This window comes from Myotis nattereri, assembly GCF_964212035.1.
Source record: "Myotis nattereri genome assembly, chromosome: 5".
Classification (NCBI taxonomy): domain Eukaryota; kingdom Metazoa; phylum Chordata; class Mammalia; order Chiroptera; family Vespertilionidae; genus Myotis; species Myotis nattereri.
Window position 1 is genome coordinate 30,479,510 of NC_138080.1, and position 23,647 is coordinate 30,503,156.

General features: G+C 55.9%; 1 protein-coding gene across 2 annotated transcripts; it reads right to left on the reverse strand.

Moving 5' to 3' along the window:
* Positions 1-3,078: 3,078 nt before the first annotated feature.
* On the reverse strand, positions 3,079-23,260 carry NCLN (nicalin; the record flags this gene model as incomplete). 2 transcript variants are annotated; one of them, XM_081092571.1, is made up of 15 exons in its annotated part: positions 3,079-4,838; positions 4,995-5,073; positions 5,200-5,253; positions 6,186-6,349; positions 6,430-6,468; positions 6,562-6,649; positions 8,134-8,312; positions 8,748-8,887; positions 8,981-9,069; positions 10,209-10,312; positions 12,206-12,286; positions 14,038-14,132; positions 15,707-15,851; positions 16,758-16,948; positions 22,715-23,260. In XM_081092571.1, the coding sequence occupies 15 exons, from the start codon at positions 22,896-22,898 to the stop codon at positions 4,779-4,781; spliced, it is 1,692 nt and encodes a 563-aa protein (XP_080948697.1). In that variant the 3' UTR covers positions 3,079-4,778. The 2 variants fall into 2 exon arrangements, with proteins under 2 accessions (XP_080948697.1, XP_080948698.1); XM_081092572.1 differs by having other exon boundaries at positions 6,186-6,346; positions 22,715-22,898.
* Between the last annotated feature and the right edge of the window lie 387 nt (positions 23,261-23,647).

Sequence of the window (23,647 nt, forward strand, 5' to 3'; positions counted from 1 at the left end):
GCATGTCACCAAAGACACACCAAAGATGTGGATGACTAATACAAACATGGAAACATTAGTCGATAGGAAAATGCAAATTAAAACAACAAGATATCACTACACACTTGTAAGAATGACTAAAATGTAAAGGACTGGCCATACCGAGTGTTGGCAAGGATGTGGAGGTACCGGTGGTGGGAACATAAAATGACACAATTATCTTAAAAAAAAAAGTTAGAAACCCAGAATGTGACCCAACCATTCCACTCCTAGGTATTTACCCAAGAGAAATGCAAGCAGATGTCCATACATTTAATTTATATGAATGTTTATAGCAGCTTATTGGTAGTAGCTGAAATTTGGAAACATGTCCCTCATGTCCCTCAACTTCTGAATTGATAACATATTGTGGTAAAGTCCTCACTTAGTGTCGTCAATAAGTTCTGTGACTTTAGCGAAATGGCATATAATGAAACCAGCTTATCACAGGCTAACCGGTATAAACAAGAGTTAAGTTCCTGTGCCATCTCAGCGTTATAAGAAAACCACGTTGAATGAAATGACGTTACTTGAGTACCTGCTGCTGTGTATCCACATAACGGAATAATCCTCGGAGTAAAAAGGCATGAACGATTAATACATGCTACAACATGAATAAACCCCAAAATAATTATGCTGAGTGAAAGAAGCCAGATAAAAGGACACATGTGGGAATGACTCCATTATGTAAAAATCTAGGAAATGCCAACTAATGTGCAGTGACCACAGATCAGTGGTTGCCTGGGAGGGGTAAGGGGAGGTACCATGAGGGACAAAGGAAAATTTGGGACTGAGGAATCTGTTATTTTGATTATATTCAATTAGCGGCCAATAAAGCTGTTTTAGAGGTTTAAAAAAAGAGGTTAAAAATGCAAGGTAAGGACAGTATGATATCTAAATAAAATGTTTAAGCCGTACAGAAAAAATGCTGAATGTTGTCCGTGTATCCATAAGCATGTACGTAATCATTGTTTGTAAAGAATGACAAGGAGCCCTGGCCGGTGTGGCTCAGGTGGCTGAGTGTTGTCCATGCACCAAAGGGTTGCCGGTTCTATTCCCAGTCAGGGCATGTACCCGGGTTGCAGGTTTGATCCCTGGTCAGGGTGCGCATGCGAAGCAACTTATCGGTTTCTCTCTCATATCGATGTTTCTTTCTCTCCCCCTACCTCTCCCTTCCTCTCTCTAAAATCAATAACACATTTTAAAAAGAATTTAAAAAAATAAGAATGACAAGGACATGGACAGTGGATTATACCCTTGGGCAGAAGGGGGAGAGAGATGATTACAAGAGATGCTAGATTGTGTTTTATTGCCTTTTAAACAAAGATCCCTGGGAAGAGATCCAAGACACTGGTTGGACCCCTTTGGGGTCCCGGTGGAAGATAACAGTACCCTACTCAGAAGATGCTTTTGCCCAAACTATTTGCTGCCACCCAGGGCTGATGGGGACTTAAGGTGATGTTCATGGGCACCAAGGGAGCCCAAGGAACCATCTCTCACACGTCCGACACGCGTGGCCCAATCTCATTTCATCTTCATATCTGGGGAGTCAGTGACCTTTCCAAATACAAGTCAGGCCTATGTTCCTCTCCTTGGGCCTCCCCCTCCCCACGGTTCCTCATCACAGAGTATAAAATGCAAACACCTCACCAAGGCCCCTACAAGCAGCCTGCCTCTCCTCCAGCCACATGGGCCTCCTCACTGTTCCTCTAACAGAGAGCACCATCCTGCCCCAGGGCCTTTGCATGGACTGTGCCCTCTGTCTGGATTTCCACACAGCTTAATCCTTCCTGCCATTCTGATTTCTCTCAAAATCGCCTCCTCGGGGAGCCATCACTGTCCACCCCCCACTATTTTTACCTGATTCCCCAGTGGACCACAGGCCCCAGGGTGGCGGGGACAGGGACTCTTGTTCTCGCCATGCAGCAGGGGGGTTAATACTGGTTGACTTCAGAGCTGAATGAGACAATCTGTAGGGACATGATCAGTGGCCACCTGGGAACAAGGGCACAGGGAGAGACTGCAGAAGGGAGCAGGGAAATGTTCCCCTCAGTGTGGTGACGGCTCCGGTGCAACCAGGGGAGCCATGGGCAGTGGCAGCTGGTCCCGGGCTAACCCCCGAACCTGTCTCCAAGGCCTCCGTTTCTCTAACTCTTCAGTGAGCTGACAGCAGCCCCGCCTTGGCTCACTTCTTTCCTATAACATTTCTAGAGACAAAGCAGCGCGTGTGCCCTTCTCACTGCACTCCTGTTATGTCTGCAAAGAGCTATTTAAAGAGAAATACTTAAAAATTGAGTCCTATTTTCAAAACGAGATGGTATGTACTTATATTCACATACACCCACATACACTGGGAAACAGGATGAAAACACACGAGCCTGAGGGCAGCCATCTTTGCCAGCTGGGGCTATTGGTGGTTTTCGTGTGGAACTTTTTGTGTAAAAAACGGAAACATCAGCTTATGTTAATATGAGGAGTAACGGGCCGGCCTTTCCTCTGAAATGTGGGGACTTTTACCGGAGTTCATGATGAGGCCAAAGTTACCTTCCAGCCTCTGCAGGGGGACGGCAGGGGAGAGGAGAGATGGCCCACCCCTCCTTGCCCATGCCTGGAGCAACCGCACCCCATAAACCCGGAGTGAGCTGCACCAGTATCCCAGAGGCTGTGCCCAGGCCAGGACGCTCCTCGGGGCTGGGGATGGGCCTGACTGGTGGGAGGGGCCTCCACACAGCCTGGTGCCCCCACCCCCATATTAGGTTGAATGCTGTCCCCTCAAATTCATAACCCCTGGGAACCTCAAAATGAAAACTTATTTGGAAAGAGGGCCTTTGCAGACATAGTTAGTTGAGATGAGGTTGTCCTAGAATTGAGTGGGCCCTGAATCCTAACCAGTACCCATATTAGAGACACACATACAGAGAAGACTCAATATGAAGGTGGAGGCAGACTGGAGCCATAGTCCACAATCCAAGGAACGCCAGAAGCCGGGAGAGCCCGGACAGAACCCCTCACAGCCTCAGAATCAGCCTGCCCACACCACCAGACAGGACATTCGAGGCTGAATGTTCGATATGGCTTTATTTTCTGATCATCCAACTGCGTCCCACATCCAGCCTGAGCTCTGAACAGTCAGTGGCCTGAGCCACCCTGGGGAGGGAGGGCACCAGCTGGGCAATCCCAGACGGTGCACCCATCAGTCACATGTGAGGAAAGATGAGTTTCCCTCCTCCCACCCCATCCAGCTTCCCATCCTGTGGCATGAGCCCCCAGAGGCGGTCAAGCATTTGGTGAAGTCTTTGGGGCAGTGGGTCCTCCGGGCAGGGTGGAGGAGGAACGAGGCAGAACCTGTGGCCCCCATGCTGACCTCTCCCGAGACCTGGCTTAGCCAACAGCCGGGGCCCGGAAGGCTGAGGACAGGACAGCCGCAAGTGCCCAGGGACTGCTTTGGCAAAGGTGGGAGACTGAGGTGGAGGCAGACAAGAGCCCCAAGAGCCCAGTCAGTCCCTCCTGCTGGCGGGCTTTGGGGAAGGGGCAACAGCAGGCTGGGTGGGGGATGGGAGAGCCGTCCTGTTGCCCCTTTACACCACTTCAGACCTCCATGGGGAGCCTGGAGCCCCTCCTTTCCGGTCCTGAGCCTCCCCCTTAGCATTTAACACTTGCTTGATTATATTGCTCATGAATTGGTACACCTGCATCTCCCTGAGGTCCATCCAGTGCTGGAAGCCTTCTCTCCACCGAGAGAAGCTCACGCCCATGAGGCACCTGGTTTGTGGAGTGCGGGCTTGGTTGAGGCTCGCAGAGCCCACACTTTCCCCCTCTGGATCCCACCGACACATCTTCTCCAGCAAACACTCTGCCTTGACGCCCCCACCAGGCCCCAACATGGATTGCACTCGCCCAGGACACATCACACCCTCCTTTTCAGATGAGGATACGGCTCAGTTGGGCTAAGAAGTGAGTTCGCAGAGGGGCCAGAGCCTCCAGCCCAGGGCCCCTCCTCCAGGGCCTCCTTGGGCACTGCCTCTGGAGCCTGGGGCCTCCAAAGGCACCCGGTTTCCCTTTGGGAGCCAGGGGTTGGGAGCCCAGGAGCCAACAGAGAAGACGCCTGGGGAGATGCTGGCATTCCCTAGGGCGCAGTGAAAGGGAGCAGAGGCCAGAGAAGCCCCAGTGATGGGAACAATCCAGGGCCCTGCAGGAAGGCAACGGGGTGGGGGTGGGGGGCGCTCCAGGTCTTCAGGGCACCAACTGCCCAATGGGGGTCCTGGGAGACATGTGCCTCAGCCCTGGCTCAGGGAGGAGACATAACCTTCCAAGGCCGGAGCTACAAGCTGGGGCCCGGAGGCTGGAGCTGCCCTCTCAGACCAACATGAAGAGAGTATCCGGGACACTGAGGGGGATGGAGACGGCGTGGAGGACAAATGCAGAGCCAGTGCCAGCCGTGGTCGGCATCACGAGCAGGAGTGACCGCAGGGCTGTGCCGGACAAATTTCCTCTCACAGCGCGGCTTAGCGCCTGAGGGCCGAAGGGCCATCTCCCGGGCCAGAGGCTCGGCCACCGCTTGTCCCCCAGTCCGTGGTCTGGCCCAGAACTCTACCCAATGCTCCTCCGAGGGAGTTCGAAGGACAAAAAGAGAAAGAACCCCCTAAATCCTCAAGAGCAGCACAGAACAGCTCTCTAATTCGGGGTTTCGGTGAGCCCCTGCAGGCCAAGGGTGGTGGTGAGGGTGGCAGGCAGGGGCCCATGGTGCTGGCAGGGCCTCGTCACTGTGTCTTGGCCTTCAGCAGTAGTCTCTGAACTGTTTTGTACAGGAGGTCGAAGTGCTGGAGGCAGTGGGAGGGCGCAAGTGAGGTCAGGAGTGAGGGCAGGGACAAATCCCACCAAGGAAGGCCCAGAGACTGGATCACATGCTTCTAGGCAGGATGGGGCGAGAACTCACCTGGGCAGGTCACCCTCCCACCTGAGCCCTGTGAGCTCACCTGGACCGCTGTGTAGGCCATGCCGAGGTAGGCGCCGATGCAGACGGCCAGGAGCAGGTCGAAAATGGCTGGTTTGACCCTGGAGGGAGAGGAGTCAGAGGTCAAGAGAGGGGGTGAAACTGGCCACTCCCTGGCTGTCCTGTGGACCACAGTCCCCTGGATGGTCACCCAGGGGGACAAGGGCTCCTGGTCCAGAGCAGCTCACCTGTAGGCATTCATCACCTGCTTCAGCTGGTCGTAGAAGACAAACTCGGGGTCCCTGGGAGAGAGTGGGTTCTCAGTGGACTCGCCCCGACAGCCGGGACCCCAGATAGCAGACCACCCGGATGTCTCACAAGCCCAGGGACATGGAGGGAGCACCCTATGTGTGTGTCTCCTCGAGGCTGCCACGATTCCTCCTGGGAAAGGGCAGTCCTTTATTCTGAAATACGATCTTTCCTATTGCTTTTTGGTGCTGAAACAATCTTTAACAATGGAACACGGGGCCTGTAGAAACTTGGCTGGTCTCGGAATATTTCTATAGAGGGCGGGTGGCCATGGCCCGGAACCAGGACCCTGGCTTCGGCGGTGGAGCCACTTTGAGCCTCGGTTTCTTCTAATCGCTCTGCTTCCGGGAGTGCCGTGACTCGGACGGCAGGTGGAGGCCAGCACGGGCAATTAGCAGTCTGGGGACATCTTCTGCCCGTGGACACCCACAGGTGCCTCTCCTATCACACCCCCTGAGGTGCCTGCTCAGTTCAGCTTGGGAGCCTTGAGCAGAAAAAAGATAAAACTCAGGGGGCCCACGGTGAGGAGAAGCACCCTAAGGGCAGACAGGGGCCGGGGTACTAGCCACCTGAGGCCTAGAGCACGAAAGGACCAGAGGGCGGGTGGAGGTTAGGGCTGCCAGATAAAACACAGGAGATCAGTTCTCTGCGGATTCAGATAAATAGGGAACAGGCTTTTCGGATAAGCATATCCAAGCATTTCATGGGATGTACTTACACTAAAAAACAATTTGCTGTTTTATCGGGAACTCAAAGTTAACTAGTACCCAGTACTTTTTCACTTATCATTTAACTTTTCATCCGGTATTTTATTTATTTGCTCACTCTGGCACTGGGAGCGGTATAGAAGACTCTAGAAGAGCATGCTCACTGGCCAGCCACACTTCATGAGCCTGTGACAGGGTGGGGGCCGTCTGCGCCTCACCGTTTGTCAGCCTTGATGTGGTGCTGCTTCACCTCCTTCAGGTAGCGGCTCAGGTAGTGCTCCAAGGTGTTGAGGAACGTGCCATCTTTGTCCACTAACTGGGCAGCCCGGGGCTGGTTGGTGAGCCAGTCCATCACGGAGTCCAGCTGTTCCTGCTGGATCTGCTGCGAGGAACATGGCCATGGTCAAGGGACCCCTTCCTACCGCTGCCCCAGGACCCCTGCCCACCCAGCCCAGCGGTTACCATCTGCTCTGTGAAGACAGGCATGTCCGGGGGCGTCCCCTGCAAAGAGAGGAAGGACAGGCTCTCAGTCCCGACCCGCCTGGTGCACTGGGTGGAGGGAGGGAGGGCTTGCGGCCACCGGTGGGGCCTCACCTTCTCAGTCAGGTTGTAGATGACTCGAGTCAGGGCCTCTGCGATGAGCCTTGTGTTGCGGGTCAGGGTTTTAGAGTCAACCCGGGACCTTCAGGGCGGATTTGGAAAAAAAATCTCTATATATTTGGAATCAGCATCATTTATAATCACCAAAAATCAAGAGCAACCATGTATCTAATGATAATGTAAATAAGAAAAGACACAGCCGCCTTGGGCAGGGCGGGCACCTCTCCACACCTCAGATTCTGCTTTAAAATTTAGGGGGACCCTGCCCTCCTCAAAAGGCTGCCCAGCACCCATGGGGGTTATTTGCAGGTACGAGAAGCTAGCCTGGCTCCTTGTGTCTGCCTGAAATGACTGGACCCTTCTGAGCCTGTTTCCTTATCTAGAACGTGGGTGGTCAGAGAACCTGCCAAGCAGTTAGGGTCAAATATCGCCCCCAAAGTCACACCCGCCCGAACCTGGGAAGGTGACCTGATTTGGGGGTAGGATCTTTGCAGATGTGATTAGTTAGGATGAGGTCACACTGAAGTAGGGTGGCCCCACATCCAATGGCGGGTGTCCTTCTAGGAGGAAAATTTGTGACAAAGGAGACACAGATTGGGGTGATGCAATCACAAGCCAAGGGACACCAGGGATCATGGGCAACACAGACCCGAAAAGAGGAACGCTGGAGGCAAAACGTCACTGATCCAAGTGGGTGTGAGATGCTGGGCCCACCCTGGGAGGGGGGAGCAGCAGGGGGAGGTGGCTCACTCACTCTCCGGGCTCTGTTCCTCTTTTCCTCCAACTCTCCTTTGCTCTCAGCTTCCTCTGCCCTGGAACACCCTTCTCCTGACTCATGTCCCTTGGTTTCAGTGCCACCTCCTCCAAGAAGCCCTCCAGCCGCGGGACCAGCTGATGCTCCCGCTGTGCCTGTTCTCACTCTCTGGGTCTTGCCTGTCACCAGGCTGGGCTGAACCCCATCCAGGACCACCTTTTCATTCCCCCAGCTGATGCGTGTCCAGTAGCTAGGACGTTGTTCAGGGTTGGCCAATGAGAGGGCACAGGCAGACTGTCCCAGGCCCCCCCTGGGGGCTGCCATGCTAGCAGGGGGAACTAATGGGATGTGAGGTCCTAAAACAACGGAAGCCAGAGGTAGCAGCGCCAGAGAAAAGAGTGAGAAAGTAGTTGGTGGGAGGGCTCCCAAGGAAGCATGAGGGGCCTGGGAGACAGAGCACAGCTCGCCAGGTGGCAGCACAGCCATGCAAAGTCCTGGGGGCAGAAGCCACAGGTGCTCAGGGTCTAAAAGTCATGCATAGGGGCTGGAGGTGGGGGAAAGCCACTTGCTGTGTCCTCCCCGTCCCCAGCACCCTCTTGCTGAGTAAGCACACTCCTGGTGAGCCACACTCCTGTTTCTTGAGCTGCCAGGCTAGTGCCAGCCCCTCCCCCGAACCCACAGGGCAGGATTGCTCCCTCCAGGCACCATGTCTACTGCCAGCCCCCTACTCTGGAAGAATAGTTTTGTTTGTAGGACCCAGATGACAGAAAGACAGCTATGAGATAAAGTGGGAGGCCTGGGGCCGCACTCACCGCACGTCCATAATGCTGCTGCGCTGGCCATCACGGTGGCTCTCCAGGTGGGACAGGGTGAAGGCCGGCAGCCGGCGGATGGCGAAGCGCTCGTGCTCCCAGGCCAGGATGTCCTCTGCCAGGTTGATCTTCTTGTGCACCATCGAGAAGCGTACCTCTGGGAACTGGTGAGCAGCCACCTGTGCGGGAGGGCGTCGTCAGGGAGTCCGCCCACTGCCCAGGGTCCCGGCCACACCCAGCAAGTCTGCAGAGGGACATCTTGCACTGAGTTCATTCTACAAACGTTCACAGGATCCTGAGGCCAAGCGGGTCCCATGTCCCTCCCCAAACCTCCCCCGTTTAGAAATGGGGAAAACCCACTTGCCTCCCAGGAAGCCAACTGAGGCTCACTCAAGATCCCAGGGTTTGCAGAGTGCCTGGTCTGATGCCTGGCTGGTGGTGGACACTAGCTAACAAGGGACAGTAGGGCAGATACCCCAGCTTGGCCCCGAGTCCCTTGTGATATACTGTTGCCCTTGTCAGGGCCTCCGGGCCCCTGTCTGTGAAATGGGCACGTGCCCAGCATGGGGTCAAGCTGCTGCCTGGGGGGCTCCTTCGTCACCAGGGGCACCTACCATCTCCAGCTCCCGCAGGAAGGCGTGCTGCAGCGTCCCCTCCCTGGGCGGCTTGGACACGTGCAGGTGGAGGCTATTCCCCCGGCCCACGGTGTCCAGGCAGAGGACGAAAGCCACATTGTCCTGGAGCAGGCTGGAATCTGTGGAGACAGTAGGAGCTGACCGGGGTCGGGGGGGGGGGGGAAGCCAAGAGCCCCTGACCACATAACCTGGGAAAGCTGGGGGCCACGAACCTGTGTGGTCCAGGTTGTCTTCTAACCAGCGCTTGGTCCCCTGATAGTTAAATTTGCCCCCTCCAGACGCAAAGAACAGGAGATTATACCTGATGGGGAGAGCAGAGGTGTCAGCTTTGGCAGATACGTGTCCAAGTCCTCAACAAGGAGGAGATGGTCTCCCCCAAGTGCAAAATCCTGACCAGCCCTTAGGGCAGGGCTTCCCCATTGCCCACTTCTGGCATCAGCACCGGGTCATCTCCGTGTGGGACCATCCTTGGCACCCTGGTGTACTGAGCCGCTTCCATCCACTCGATGACAGGAGCATGCCCAGTTGTGACAACCACAGATGTCCTCAGACACAGTCCAGTATCCCCTAGGGCAGAGTCACCCTGGGTGGGAACCGCTGTTCCAGAGGCTTCTCTGAGCCCTCAAAACCAGGCGACAACCTGGTTCCAATCGATGACGAGGAAATAGACCAGAAAGAAAGGAGAAAGGAATCCAGCACTGCTTTTCCCGAAGCAGGACTGAAGCCAGGCTGTCACCAAAGACCATATCCTGGGCCTCCCTCATCCTCCACCGCACCCATCCCACCAGGGCCACAGCAATTCTTACAGGAGAGAAAAGACAGAAAGAGAGAAGACGTGTGAGGAAGGAGACAGAGACTGGAGTGACGCAGCCACAGCCAAGAAATTCTGAGGACTGGAGGCAGCTCCCAGGAGTTGCGGAAGGCAGGAAGGACCCTGCCCCGGAGCCTTAGCGGGAGCATGGCCTGTGACAAGCTGATCTAGGCCTCTGGCCTCCAGAACTGGGAGCATAAATGTTTGCTATTTCAGCTTCTGTGTGTGGTGCTTGGTGACAACAGTTCTAGGAGACTGACGCTCTCGCTGGGCCCCTTTCTGCCCCAGGGCAGCGCGGTGTGTGGGTGAATAAACCAAGAACAACCCAGCCCAGTGTCCACATGGCCAAGAGCAGGAAACTAGCTTAAGTGACTATTTTTAGAGTGTTTCTATTGTTACTTGCAGCTCAAAGCATCCCCAACACTTGCCGGGACTAACAGCAGCCGAGCCTCCTGGGCAGGATTCCAGGGGATGAATGTGGGAGGGGCCTGGCCTATGGTAGCCCTCAACAGAGACACTGTTATTCCTGGGGTTGGAACTGCACCTGGGCCACAAGGCGTAACCAGTGTGGCCCAATCAGCACGTGGCCCCACCTGGCCCTCAGCCCCTCCCTCCCGGCCATCACTTACGCAGCGTGGGTGCGCTTGTAGGTGTACAGCCTGGAGAAGAGGCGGGCGAGCTCCAGCAGCACGGAGATGCCGCTCCCGTTGGAGTCTGCGCCATGTGACAGCCACTGTGGACGAGCAAGACAAGACCAGCCGTCACCCCCCACCGGCCACACATGGCACCTCATTACCCTCCTCCCACAGCACTCTGCCGGTGCAGTCTTGTCCCCAGTCCACATTTAGAGCAGGCCTGGGATGGCTACCCTCCTCTGCTTAGAGCCCCAGGCTGACAGCACCTCCATGTCCTCCCGGATGAGCGCTGGACACTTGACGCTATTCTGCGTCTCCTTGCCCACTGCAACTCTGCCCTGTGCAGAGCAGGGAACTGTGCCACCAGGGCTGCCTCCACCCAGCAGCCTCAGCATGTGCACTCGGACCCTCACTCCCTTCACTATGGGGGGAGTTGGTGCAGGTTCTCCCCCCTGCCAGCCCACCAGCCCTCTGCGCCTTCCTTCAACTCATCTGGGTTCTGTGACTGAAAGCAGTACTCCAATGGGGCAATGACTATTTCCTGGGGAAAGAAATCTTGGATTCCATAATGGCTCAGGAGTCTCCCCAGGTCACAGTCTATTAACCAACACATAGTGTATCAACAGAAGTAAAATTCATGGGGAAGAGGACCAGGATGCTCAGCAAGAGGAGCCAGACACCAAAGGCCACAGAGTGTGTGATTCCATTTATGTGAAATGTCCAGACTGCTAATAGGGATGGGGATGAAGGAATGTTCTGGAATTAGATAGTGGAGATGGTTATACAACTTCGTGACTATATTAAAAACCACTGAATTGTATGCTTTACAAGAGTGAGTTTTACATTATGGGAATTATTTTATTTTATTATTTTTTTTAAATTTCACAGACAGAAATTAGGACGAAAGTGTCTAAAAAGGAATAATGAACAAGTTGAGGGGCGTTGTTCTCAGCTAACTGTTCAGAGCCTGTCTCTGGGCCCCGGCTGGTCCAGGTGTTCTCAAGGCTGGCCTTGGCCTCCCAGGTGTGTGGCCCCTGGAACAGCTGTCCCTGGTCTGTGGCACAAACACTCACACAAGGCTGCAGGTCCACCCACCATCAGCTCCCTGTTTGGTTCAGCTGGTTGTTCTTCCAAAGCAAGACTTTCTTGACAAAGGAAGCAGATTTACACTCTGGCCCCAATCTTGCCATGCTGGGAGCGCTGAGAGGTGGCCCAGGGATGCCTGCAGCCTGTGGGAAGGGCTAAGTGCACCTCAGGCTTCTCTCCTCAGAGAAGCCGGCCTGGAAGGCCAGCCCTGGGCGATGTCTGGAACTGGACTCTGGGGGCTCCCACCACCCTCACTGATGGGGGCTCCCGGGCATAACCTGTCTGTGCCAACACATGACTCATACTGTGCACGGGCCCTCCTCCGGATTCTGGATCTCGGACTTGCCAGGCAGAGGGGCCTGTCTGATCGGCCCCCAGTGAGAACCCTGGGCACGGGGCCTCTATGAGCCCTGGAGACTACACCTCACATGCATGGTCACATCCTGTTTTGGGGGAGTGAGTGCTGTGGACTCTGGAAGCTGTGCCTAGTCCCCACCCCAACCTGTCCCACGCACTTTGCCCCTGGCTCAGTACTGTCTCTGCACAAACATGGCCATGAGGACACCCATCTTGCTGAGCCCTGGGGTACTCTCGGTGAGTTATTGACCGAGTCTCTTGGGGACCCTGACAGACACGCCGGGCTCTATTCCAGGCCCAGCCACCTATCTGCAATGGAGCCCTGTCCACAAGACTCGCCCTGGTTTCGCCTGTCTCAACTGGAAGACGACACCCACCCTGCAGGGTCCTCAGAGGAGCTGAGGTAATGCCTAAAGGGCTCTCAGAGTGGGAGCTGCTCCGCTGACCACAGCTGCTGTCCACAGACAGCCGCTTCTGCGTCTGAGCTGGGCTGAGCAGTGTGGGAGGAAAGGCACCCACCTCCCCTCCTGAGGCGAGCGTATACGTACAGGAGCCACTCCAAAGGCATCGTAGTGAGCCACAATGACGATGGTGGGAAGGTCCTCTCCACCCAGGCCCGTCAGCCGTCCCTGTGGAGAGACAATCTGTGAAGCGGCCAGCCAGCTGGGGTTCTGACCACCAGAACAGTCCAGGCTGCCCCCACCCAGCAGGCCAGGGGTAGGAGAGTATTTTTAGCTTTGCTAGCTCTAGGGTCGGTCATAACCTGCCAGTTGTGGGCGACCTGTGAATGAATGGGCGTGGCCAGGTGCCAATGAAACTTAATGGAAATGGGCTGAAGGCCAGACTTGGCCCAGGGCTGCAGTTCGCTGGCCACAGCTCTAGCGACAGGAATCTGTGCCGTCTTCTTAGTGTGCTTCTCCCCCCGCACCAAGCCTGCCCTTCAAAGGCTGAGCTCCAAGCCACTGTTCTGAAGGGCAGAGCACTGTTGGTAAGGAGAAATGGTGCAGTCAGGAATGGAGCCCCAAGAGCCCCAGTGCAGGTCCCAGCACTGGCTGGGGACCCTGGGAGGGAGGCCAAGCACCCCCACTTCCTCCCTGCCCCCTGCTTCCCATGTGAATAATAGGAATGGCAGAGGACTCATGGCAGCACAGACATTTTCAGAACCAAAGGCTGCGGCAACCAGGTTGGAACAGAGCCTCAAATGTGAGAGGGGCCTCACTGGCGTGGCTCAGTGGTTGAGCATCAACCTGTGAACCAGGAGGTCACCTGTTCAATTCCCGGTCAGGGCACATGCTCGGGTTTCAGGCCTGATCCCCAGTGTGGGGGGTGCAGGAGGCAGCCAATCAATGATTCTCTCTCATCATTGATGTTTCTATCTCTCCCTCTCCCTTCCTCTCTGAAATCAATAAAAATATTTTTTCAAAAATGTGAAAGGGACCCACCAGACCCTCAGTGGCTCCATCTGCTGTGACCCCCTGGGAGTCTGATAACAAGGACTCTGGCCAGTACAGGTTTTCTCTGCCCAAATCACCACCATCTCTTATGCAACTTTAAAACACGTATTCATCTGAGTGTTGTATCAATTGCTCAGAGGCTGCAGCAGCCTCCCTTATCCTGAATCGGCCTGCCAGCCCTGCTAGCTGCCGTGCCTCTTGCCCCGTCTCTGCAGGAATCCAGTCCTCTCCTCACTGCCACTTCACTTGGCTCCAGGCCTCAGCCTGGACATCCCTGAGTGGCCCTCTGAAATGCAAGAGGAATTCAAGGGAACTTACAGAAAGGCATGGGATTCTTGAATGACTTTGTTTTTCTGTTGATCCTCACCAGAGGGTATTTCCCCACCATGATTTTTAGAGAAAGTGGACGGGAGGGAGGCCGAGAACATCCATGTGAGACACACTGATTGGTTTACTCCCACACACACCTCGACCAGGACTGGGAACGAACCTGTAACCCAGGTGCATGCCCTTGACTGGGAATCAAACCTGCAACCCTTCAGTGCGCAGGCCAACACCTACTACTGAGGACACCGGCCAGGGCTCAACTGATTTTGTGTGTTAAACAGCTCTAAGGCAGACTCGCTTAGTCTGGGAGGCAGAGGAGTGGCTGCACCCCAACTTTTACCAGAGTCTGCACACTGACATGGGGGCAGTGCCAAGCAGCCTGGCACCATCTGGTGTAAGTCCCTGGGAATTTGGGCCTACAGAAGCCCCCATTAATAAGAAGGCAGTGCCTGGCCCAAGCAGAGGGTGGGGAGACCAGTACGCTCAGCTGCAATGGGCCTAACTGGGCAGTAAGCACCAGGGCGGGCTCTGAGGATGAGACAGTGGTCTCAGCACCCCGCATCCCAGGGGCTCGGCACAGGAACAGGGCTGGCACTCACCTCCACACTGGTGATGAGCCAGTCACTCAAGGCCTTGCTCTGGACCCCGCTGGTGACCATCTGGAAGCCATTGGCAGTGGCAGTGTGGAGCAGCACTGGGGACAGGAGCAGTGAGGGGTCAATCCAAGGGTCCCCCGACCACAGCCAGCACCCTCATCACTCCCATACCCTGGACCCTAGATGGTCAGTCTATGCAAAGCTGCATACAGAACTGACCACACAAACTAGAATGCAAGGCGATGACTGGACATGGAAAAGAGCCTGGGTGTCCAGGATGAGCTGGTGAAAGTCACCCCAACCCCAAGCAGGCAGAGTGCCCTCACTCTGCAATACCCTGGGCCTCTATTCCAAATTCACAGAGGCATTTCACGTCCCCTGACCCAGCCTTCCAAGGACCGACTCAGCACCCATGAAGATGGTCACCCTAGAGGTGACCCAGAAACAGGAGTCTCCCATCAGGTGGCCCATGATCCACCAGCCCATCCCCAAAGGCCCTAACAGCCTAAGCTCCCGAAGATTTGGAACTCACTTGCTCATGACCAGACACAAGGCAGCGCCACTTTGCTCACTGTGGATGTTTGCCACTTGCCAACTTAAATAAGCATTTTTCCGTGCTGCTAAAATTCTACCCTGATGTCATTGTTAATGGCTGCATAATATTCCACTGAGCAGAAGATTCCTTCCCTCTTTGGATCTAACTGGAAATTTAGGTCTTTCCAAAAATTCACTCTTCTGCTGTCAATGCAGACAGGTGCTATCAAGACTTTGATATAAACCAGGGGTTGACAACCTTTTTGTATAAAAGCCAGAGAGCAGTATTTTCTGCCATAGCCGTTCAACTGTGCTGCCGTGAAAGCCACCATAGACAATACATAAACAAATGGACACAGCAGAGTGGCAATAAAACTTTCTTTACACAGACAGCTAAAAGCTGTGGTTTGTCAATCCCCAATCTAGCATCCCATGCAGCTAATCGTCTGGCCCGGAGGATCAAACCTTTGTCTACAGCTTAAACACATACTGCCAGCCTGCTTCCCCAGGGGGCTGAGCCAAGTCTGCCGGTGTGGAAAGCCCTCCTGCCTTGCCCACTCCTGTCAGTTCTGAGTACTTTTCTCTTGTTACACCTGCCGTTTCAATAGGTGACAACAGAGGGTCAGGCGGTTCCTTTCAGCTGCATTTCTTTGACTAATTTTGCTATCTCACTCCCAACGGTGAACCACTCCTGCTCCCAGCTCACCACTCCCGCTTCCAGCTCACCACAGCATCCCCAGTCCATGGCATAGGAGGAAGGTTTTCTCCTCCTCCCAAGAACGTTGTGACCCACCCTGATGTATTCAGCAGGAAGGACAGAGAAAACGAAATAGATGCCATGTTTTCCATAAACATCTGGAGGCTGAAGACAGAAAACACCTCCCTCCAAATTAGTAGCTCTCAAAGCTTTTGTTTGCCTGAAAATCAGTGGTGGGGTGGGATAAGGTGGGGGCTATTAAATGCAGAGTCCTGGCCCCCAGCCCTGAGACTGTGGCAGCAGGTCTGGGGCAGGGTCTGGTAACTTGCACTGGTAAGCATGGGTAATGTGCTAAGGGTTTCAGAAGTGGCACAGTGTGACCCTGGACCTCAACAGGGAAGGCTCCCCATGAACCCGCTCGGCTCCTGCAGCCCCCCACACCTTCGGCAGCAGAGGCAGAGCCCTGGGAGGCAGAGGCAGCCTGAGTCTGCTCATAGATGGAGAGCAGGGCCTCGTCTTCCACAGCGAAGTACACAGGAACAATGGTCTCCATGGCCAGCATCTCAGGCTCAATCTCCATGAATTGCTGTGGAAGAGACACACAGTTAGGTGACTAATGGCCTGGGGGTGCCCAGTGGCTGTCCCTGGAGGGCAGATAGGCCAGGCCTGAAAGAATGCCTCCACGGAGGCAGCTAAGAAGCTAGGATTGCACCAGAGAAGAGGAAGGGGCAAGAAGGAGACAGGAAAGTACGACGAAGACGGAGGGACAGGTGAGGTGTGGTGGTGCCCAGGGGCCCCCTGGGTGGTACCCAGGAGGGAGGAAGTGGGCTGAGAGAACAGGCACTGGAGCCAGTCAGGCTGGGGTCAGGTCTGGTGTTACTGTGGACTGTCCTGCCCTCACTGGCCATCACATCCTTAGCAGTAAGTGGGCAATGGGTGCTGGCTTCCTAAGCTGACGGCAGGGACCCACATGGACAGTGGGCATAAATTGTATGCTTGGCACTGAGCTGGCTCTTGGAAAATGTGGGCTGCTGACCCTACCCAACCTCCACCGCCCCACACCCCCTTCTCATGTGCAAAGCATCTTTACCGCAGAATCTTGGGGGATCCTATCAGACCCTGTTCATTCAAAGCAGACCTCTGCCCCTCAGCACTGCTGACATCAGGTCCAGGTCACTCTCTGTGGGGCCTGTCCTGGGCACTGTGGGGTGTTGAACGGTACCCCTGGTGGCATCCACCTGATGCCAAAAGCACCCCCAGTTGTGACAACCACAGATGTCCCCAGACATTACCCAGTTTCCCTTGCAGAGTCACTCCAGGGGGACAGGAACCAATGATGAAGGGGAACAGGAGGCATTTGCTTCCTGAAGGACAAGGGCCCAAAGGCTCAGGGAAATGGCTTGCCACACAGATGACTCCAAATCCAGTGTCCCCTTTTCCACAGAAGCTTCTGGACCCTGGCCTGTACAGAAGGTGGGGAATGGGGGCTCACCCGAATGACGTCCTGGGGCACGGCCGCCATGGCCCGTGGCAGGATGATGACCACGGCGCCAGCCAACTGCCGTAGAGCCTTCTGGTACTGCTCGTAGGAGAAGTCCAGCAACCGCATGAGCACGCAGCGGCGGCTCAACACATCTGCATCGATGGTTCGCGCCTCCGTGTTGAGCACTGCGTTCCGTGTGCCTAGGGGGGAGCCAAAGGGTGGGGTGCTCCCTCAGCAGGGTCCAAGACCCTTGCCCAGAGAACACCAACTCAGTAACCCCGAGTCCCACCAGCCCTCTGCCCACATGCCCCAGTACATGTCGGCCATGGCCAGCATTGAATGCAGTGCCCACTTGAACCCTGGAGCGTTGCAGGAGGGCCTTTTGAGAACCAAAGGAAAGCTGAGACTTCCCCCTGGACAAATCCACAGGTCGGCTCCCCCGACTCCCAGAATCCTAGGGCAAACCCAAACTCTGGGCCTGGCTATCCTGAGCCCGGTGGCCCGTCCTGCCCTCTCTGGCCCCCTCCTACCAGGCACCCTCTTCCCTCCGGGGCTCTAACACTGCCCTGATCGTTAAGCCTCTCGGTGGGGCCTCAGCACCATCTAGCACAGGAGTGGGCAAACTTTTTGACTCGAGGGCCACAATGGGCTCTTAAACTGGACCGGAGGGCAGGAACAAAAGCATGGATGGAGTGTTTGTGTGAACTAATATAAATTCAAAGTAAACATCATTACATAAAAGGGTACGGTCTTTTTTTTCAATAGTTTTATTCATTTCAAACGGGCCGGATCCGGCCCGCGGGCCGTAGTTTGCCCACGGCTGCTCTAGCATGTGTATGGCTATCTATTCCTCTAATTAAACTGGAATTCAGGGGACAGAGACCTCATTCACTGCAAAGTAAAACCAGCACAGCCACTTACGTCCTGAGAGGTTCATGTGTGGTTGTTTTTTCTATTTTTATTGATTTCAGAGAGGAAGGGAGAGGGAGAGAGAGAGAAATATCAATGATGAGAGAGAATCATTGATCGGCTGCCTCCTGCACACCCCCTACTGGGGATGGAGCCCGCAACCCGGGAGCCCTTGACTGGAATCGAAGTCGCAGAGAGCTTTCCTAAGGCCAGCCCTTTGGGCACACAGCATGTGAATGCTGTGTCCTGGAAGTTCTGCTGGAGAAAGGCGTCCCAAAGAAGCCCTTTTGAGGTTAAAATGCTGGACTGTGGAGGGGGCAATACGTCTACATAGCTCCCCACAGCTACACAGAATGGAACATAGTGGCAGGCCCTTGGGGGCCATCTTTTCTCTTTTTAAATCCTCACTTCAGGGCATGCTTAGAGAGAGGAAGGGAGAGAGAGAGAAACATCAATGTGAGAGAGAAACATCAATTGGCTGCCCTCCATACGTGCCCGACCAGGGTTCAAACTGGCAACCCTTTGGTGCACAGAGCAATGCTCAACCAACTGAGCCACACCAGCCGGGCAAGGGAGCCATCTTTTCCAATGAAATGGTGGGTAAGGGGGCTCAGTCAGCATCCCAATGTCAGAGCCACCTACATGCTGCCGGAAAGCTGCCAGAAATCCCAATTCTTATACCAAATCACCCCAATTGTAAAGGCAGCAAGGAGTCCAGAACATTTCACATGCTGCAGGCTGACCCAGGCTGAAGCAACCAAGTAAACCCTGACCCCATGAGGGCTGGATGGAGCCCTCCAGAGCCCCCAGTGGGAGACCCACACAGTGAGCACAGAGGACACAGAAGGGATCCGGCATCCCCAGGGGAGCCAGCCCTCAGCTGGAGGCGGAAGCAGCTCAGGGGAGGCGCCATCCATGCTCTCACAGAGGCAGACCTATGCTAGGCGACACTGAGCCCAGGCTCGGGGCCAGGAGCCTAGATCCCTGCCTCTGCTGTCCAGGAATGAGCTCTTCGGGAAAGTGAGCAAGCAGACAGAAGGCTTGCTTCCAACGGCGTGCCCTAGGAGGATGGTGGGGAGGGAGGCCGGTGGACACTGAAGAGACAGCATCCCAGGTGGGAACAGGGAGGGCCATCTCTGGCAGGGGGCCTGCGACCAAGGAGTAAAGGTGGGCCATATGCCCTGGGCCAGGGGTACCCTGCTTCCACCCCCAATCCTCTGGGGAACTTCTCTCTGCTTTAAGCAGGGGAGGGCAGCAAAGACCTTCAGGATGCCCTTGAAAGTCCTGAAATGCTCAGAAGGCCCCTCCTCCATGCCCCACCTGTTTTGGGCCCTCAGCCTCCCAGAGGGGCTCAAACGTCACCTCAGGGGCGAGGACATGAAGGGCAGCCTGTGGAGCCTTCTGTGTGCATCTCCTCACTGGGCCTGGTGCTCCTACAGGGCAGGAATCAGGACCCAATTTCTGGAGGGAGGAAGCAAGGCTAGAGAAGGAGAGGGAAAAGAGGAAGGCCAGGGACTGTCCCCCAGACTCTGAGCACCCCAAGGGCAGAGACCATCTTTACTGATATGAAGTTAAAGCCAGCACAGCCTCCTACATCCCTGCTCTGGACCAGCAGGCTTGGTAGAGGGCACTGGACACCTGGACAGAGGTTGCTGGTTCCCACTAAGGAGCCTGCAAACTTTTCTATCGAGGACCAAAGAAGCAATTAATTCTCTTGCCTGGCTGAGCTGTAGCGGCTCTGTCATGACTACTCAGTTCTGCTGTCAGAAACACATCAACTAGCGTGTGGTTGTGTGCCAATAAAACTTTATTTACAGCAATGGCTAAAGGGCCAATCCTAGGTAAAGAAGCCCTGGCACGTCTGCCCAGCAGGGTGCTGGGGTACTAACACCCCCACCTCCTAGGGCCTTGCTGAGCCACAGTGCACCAGCACAAAGCAAGCGCTGTTAAAGCAGCAGTCGACCTCAGAAAGGCCAGAGTCCAGCTGGTAGGGGGGTGGGCCACACCTGTGGCCCTGTACCTGGTTTATTTCCCTCAGTACCGTTCACGGCAGCACAAAGAGCACACGCCTTTCCTTCCTGGGCAGCTGCCCAGCCCTGTTTCTTAACAGGAGTGACAGGAAGTTGGGAAACGAGAGACTCTGAGCCAGGATTGCACCAGAGGTGGGGAGCCTGGGGCGTGCACTCTAGGAGAGGGCGTGAGAGACACTGGGAGCCTGCACTCAGCAGCGACCGAGCCGACCAGTTCTCAGAGGCACCACTGGCAGGGAGAGACTCAGGGCTTCTCCTGGCCACACCACGTCTTTCTGCTGCTGCTGAAGAAGTAGCAGTGCCTCAGACCCCTGAGGAGCCTCCCCTCCACCAACTATCCCACCAGCTTCTCCCCAGGCAGCAGTGGTCTGCCTGACATGTGAGCCAGGGAGATCGCAGGGTGTGTGGGGGTGTGAACACGTAAGCCCCACCGGCAGAGCCTCATTCAAGTTTCCCAAGCCGACCTCCGTCTCCCTGCTCGGCAGATAAGCAGCACTTGGCTAACATGGGTGGGTGCCCCACCAGGCACCCTCCAATCACCCCGGGGACCCAGAGCTTGTATAAATGCCTCACAGAGGGCGGGAGGTGTCTGTGTTTCTCACTAGAGCAACAAAGACAGGGGTCAAGAAAGGGGGTATGTGGAGGGAGATACCAAGTAAAAAAAAAAAGAACGGGAGGGAATCCCAGGGTCAGGAGCAAAGGACTTAGAAAAGGGAGGGAAAGGGGAAAAGCCAAGGGAAAGGAGAGGAGGCCGGGAGAGAGGTCTCCTAGGGTCTGCACTGCAGGGAGATGGAGAGCGTGGCTCTGCATTCAGAAAGATGGTGCCTTGGCACCTGTTTGCTCCACAAATTCAGCCAGCATTTCCTGGGTGGGTTTGGAGGGGAGAAGGGAGGCCACATCAGGTGCAAGCAGGACAGTGCTGAAAGGGCCAGAGGAAACCTGGGGGAGTCCAGGCTGTCAGACTACAGCTGTCCAAGGGGCCAGAGAGGGAAGCTGGGTGTGTTGGGAGGGGCAGGGCAGAGGCTCTTGGCAAGGCTTCTGAGTGAGTCGTTTGGGTTGGGACAGAATGACAGGTGTGAGTTGAAGGAACTGAGACTCAGGGTCTGGAGAAATTGGTTATATTGAGTTTTAGGATCTGGGCCTTCTGGACTGTGGATTCCTCTGGGAAACCAATGAAAACTCTAGACCAGGATGGCAGCCACCTGTCACACGTAAGTAGGTGACTTTATTACAATTAAATAACAGTGAAAATCTCCTTCTGTGGCAGAGCCACATCCCCATTGCCCAGTGGCCACCTGGGGCTGGTGGCTCCGTATGAGTGAAAGCACAGAACCCGTCCACCGTCACAGAAGGTCCACTGTACAGACTGGTCAGACCCTTCCCCCAGGAGAATGTCAATGCACAGAAACGTGCCCACAGATTAGAGCTCCTGGTCCCCCACCCCGACTCCTCCAGAGCCTGAGGCCTCGGGTTCAGAACCATCACGGAAACCCCAAGTGTCTCCCCTCAGCACTGGGGCCGGATCTTTCTCTGTGTGGGGCCGTGCTGGGCACTGTGAGGTGATCAGCAGTATACCTGACCCCCACCCACGCAAAGCACCCCCAGTATGACCATCCTAAAGTCATCACCCAATGAACCCTGGGTTGACAACCACTGCTCTGAACAGAAAGAGCATAACTTTGTGGCGAGGAGGGATCTGAGGGGAAGTCTGGACGCGTCTCCAGAGCCTGAGGCTCTCCAAAGGCCTGGCAGGGCTTGGGGCCTCAGGGGTCGCCAGTCGGCCTGAGATGGTCTAACAGGAGAGGGCAGTCGACGAGAACGAGGCAGACCCCTTAGAGACAGGGGACCAAGAGAACTGGAGAGGGAGGCTCCTTCATAAGAAGTCAGGCTTTGACTTGCAGGGACCTAAAGCACCGGGCTGGAAGAGAAACCAGAGGCCAGAAGGTTCTGGAACAACGGATACAGGCATGTAGTTGGGAAGAGACCAGGGAACGTAGGATAACTTGGGCACTGGGGTCAGAACCACCACTGGCAGGTGGAGCAGCAGGAGTGGGGGAGCAAGGAGCTGCGCAGGCCCAGGAATCAGAGACAACACAGAAATCCCGGAGAGAGGGAGCAAGCGGAGTTCCAGGAAGTTAGAGGTGAGGAAGCTTAACTGAGGGGTGCAAATACCAAAGGAGAGGTCAGGACATGGGGTCCAAGGGATCCTCAGGACCCTAAGGCAAGGGGCTAAACAGGGGGAGCGGAGTCGGGCTAAGGAATTCTGAGGAATCTGGCTCATGAGCGGGGACCTGGGAGAGCTCAGAGCCTGGAGAGGAACGGGCCCTGACCTGGGGCCAGGCCTTAGTTAGGGTCAAAGGTTCGGGTTCGGGTTGGCGATCTGTGCTCTGGAGTCCCGAGGGGAGCAGAATGTGGAGGCTGCACCAAGAGCACCCAGGTGCCCAGGGGCTGTGGAAAGCAGGGGCTGGGTGGAACAGCACGTTGGGCGGCTCACCGGGCAGACCCTAGCGAGGTGGCTCACCTCCAAATCCACCAGGCCAGAGGGCGAAGCTCTGGGAGCAGAGGATGGCCCAGTGGGGATGGCACGCGGGGGTGCCCCAGGGAGGGACATCCTGGGCAACGCGACGCCGGCCCCGCTGGGAATTGGAGAGGGGACCCGGGGACTCAGGAGCAGAGGGAGCTTAGCCTAAGCGTCGGAGGGCTCTGGGACAGGCAGCCCTTGTCAAGGACGGGAAGGTGTGGGAGCCGGCGCGGGGGACTCCTGGGGCACCGGGCGGAGAGCTGGGGGCCTAGCGGAGGTCTAGGCATCCACGCTCTGCCTTGCATGGGCCTAGGTGAGGGTCTGGCAGCTGGACAGGCCGGACAGGAGGGTCCTAGGGCCCGGGAAGCAGAGACCCGGCTGAGGGAAGGGGGCATCTCGGCTCGGGGAAGGCCGAGAGGAGGCCGGCTGAGCCAGGGGCCGAGGGGCGCGGTGGAGGGAAGGCGGGGGCTCGGGGGAGGCCAGGAGGGAGGCCGGGGTCCACGCACCATAGGGCTGCCCTTGCAGGTCGTACTGCTGCATGCGGTAGACGGTGAACTCGTGCGCCGCATCGGCGGCGGGCAGCGGCGGCGCCACCAGCAGCAGCACGGCGGGCAGGAAGACGATGAAGCCGAGCGGCAGGCACGACGCCTTCAGCATGTTCTCCAGCACCTCGCCCGCTTCCTCCAGCATCCTGGCCGGCGGGGGAGCCGCGCAGAGCGGCGGCTTGAATGGGACAGCGGCGGCAGCGACGGCGGCGGCTCCCGCAGACTCACCTCCACACGGGTAGCCGCCGGGGTCCTGAGGACGCAGCGCCGGGCAGCCCGGGCCCGCCCCGGGGTCCTGCGGGCACTACTGCGGACCGCCCCGCGCCGCCGCGCTGCCTCCTGGGAGGTGTACTTCTCACGGAGCGCGCGAAGCCACCTGGGAGTTGTAGGCCCGCTCATTTACTCCAGAATGCTAGCTGTGGTGGACTGTTTGGCTAAAACTGCTAAAGTTTCACATAAACTCCAAGTCAGGAAATACGGAGACTTAAAAAAGAACTGTTTGAAGTGGAACTTATTTACGCCCTGTCTTTGCTGTGGGAGGAGGGGGCGGTGACTGCGGATGTAGAACTTGACCTTGAACGGAGCAAAAAGTTGGTAACGTAGGGAGGGGCCTGCTTGGTGCGCTTGGTCTCCTGGGAGTTGTAGTCTCATTGAGCAAGCACAGGGGATCATTGAAGCTGTAGTCTTCCTGGCAGAAGTCTGGAAAAAATCACTTAAAACTTCCAAGGAATGTAGATGTTAAACTTCCATGAGGGCGAAGACTTTGGTCTGCTTTGTGCATTGATGTATCCCCGGAACCTAATAGAAAGCCTGTCACGCAATGGGTGAGCTATATAATTTTGGGATGAATGAATGTAGAAATCATAGAAGGTTCCTAAAGGGATGACGTAATGG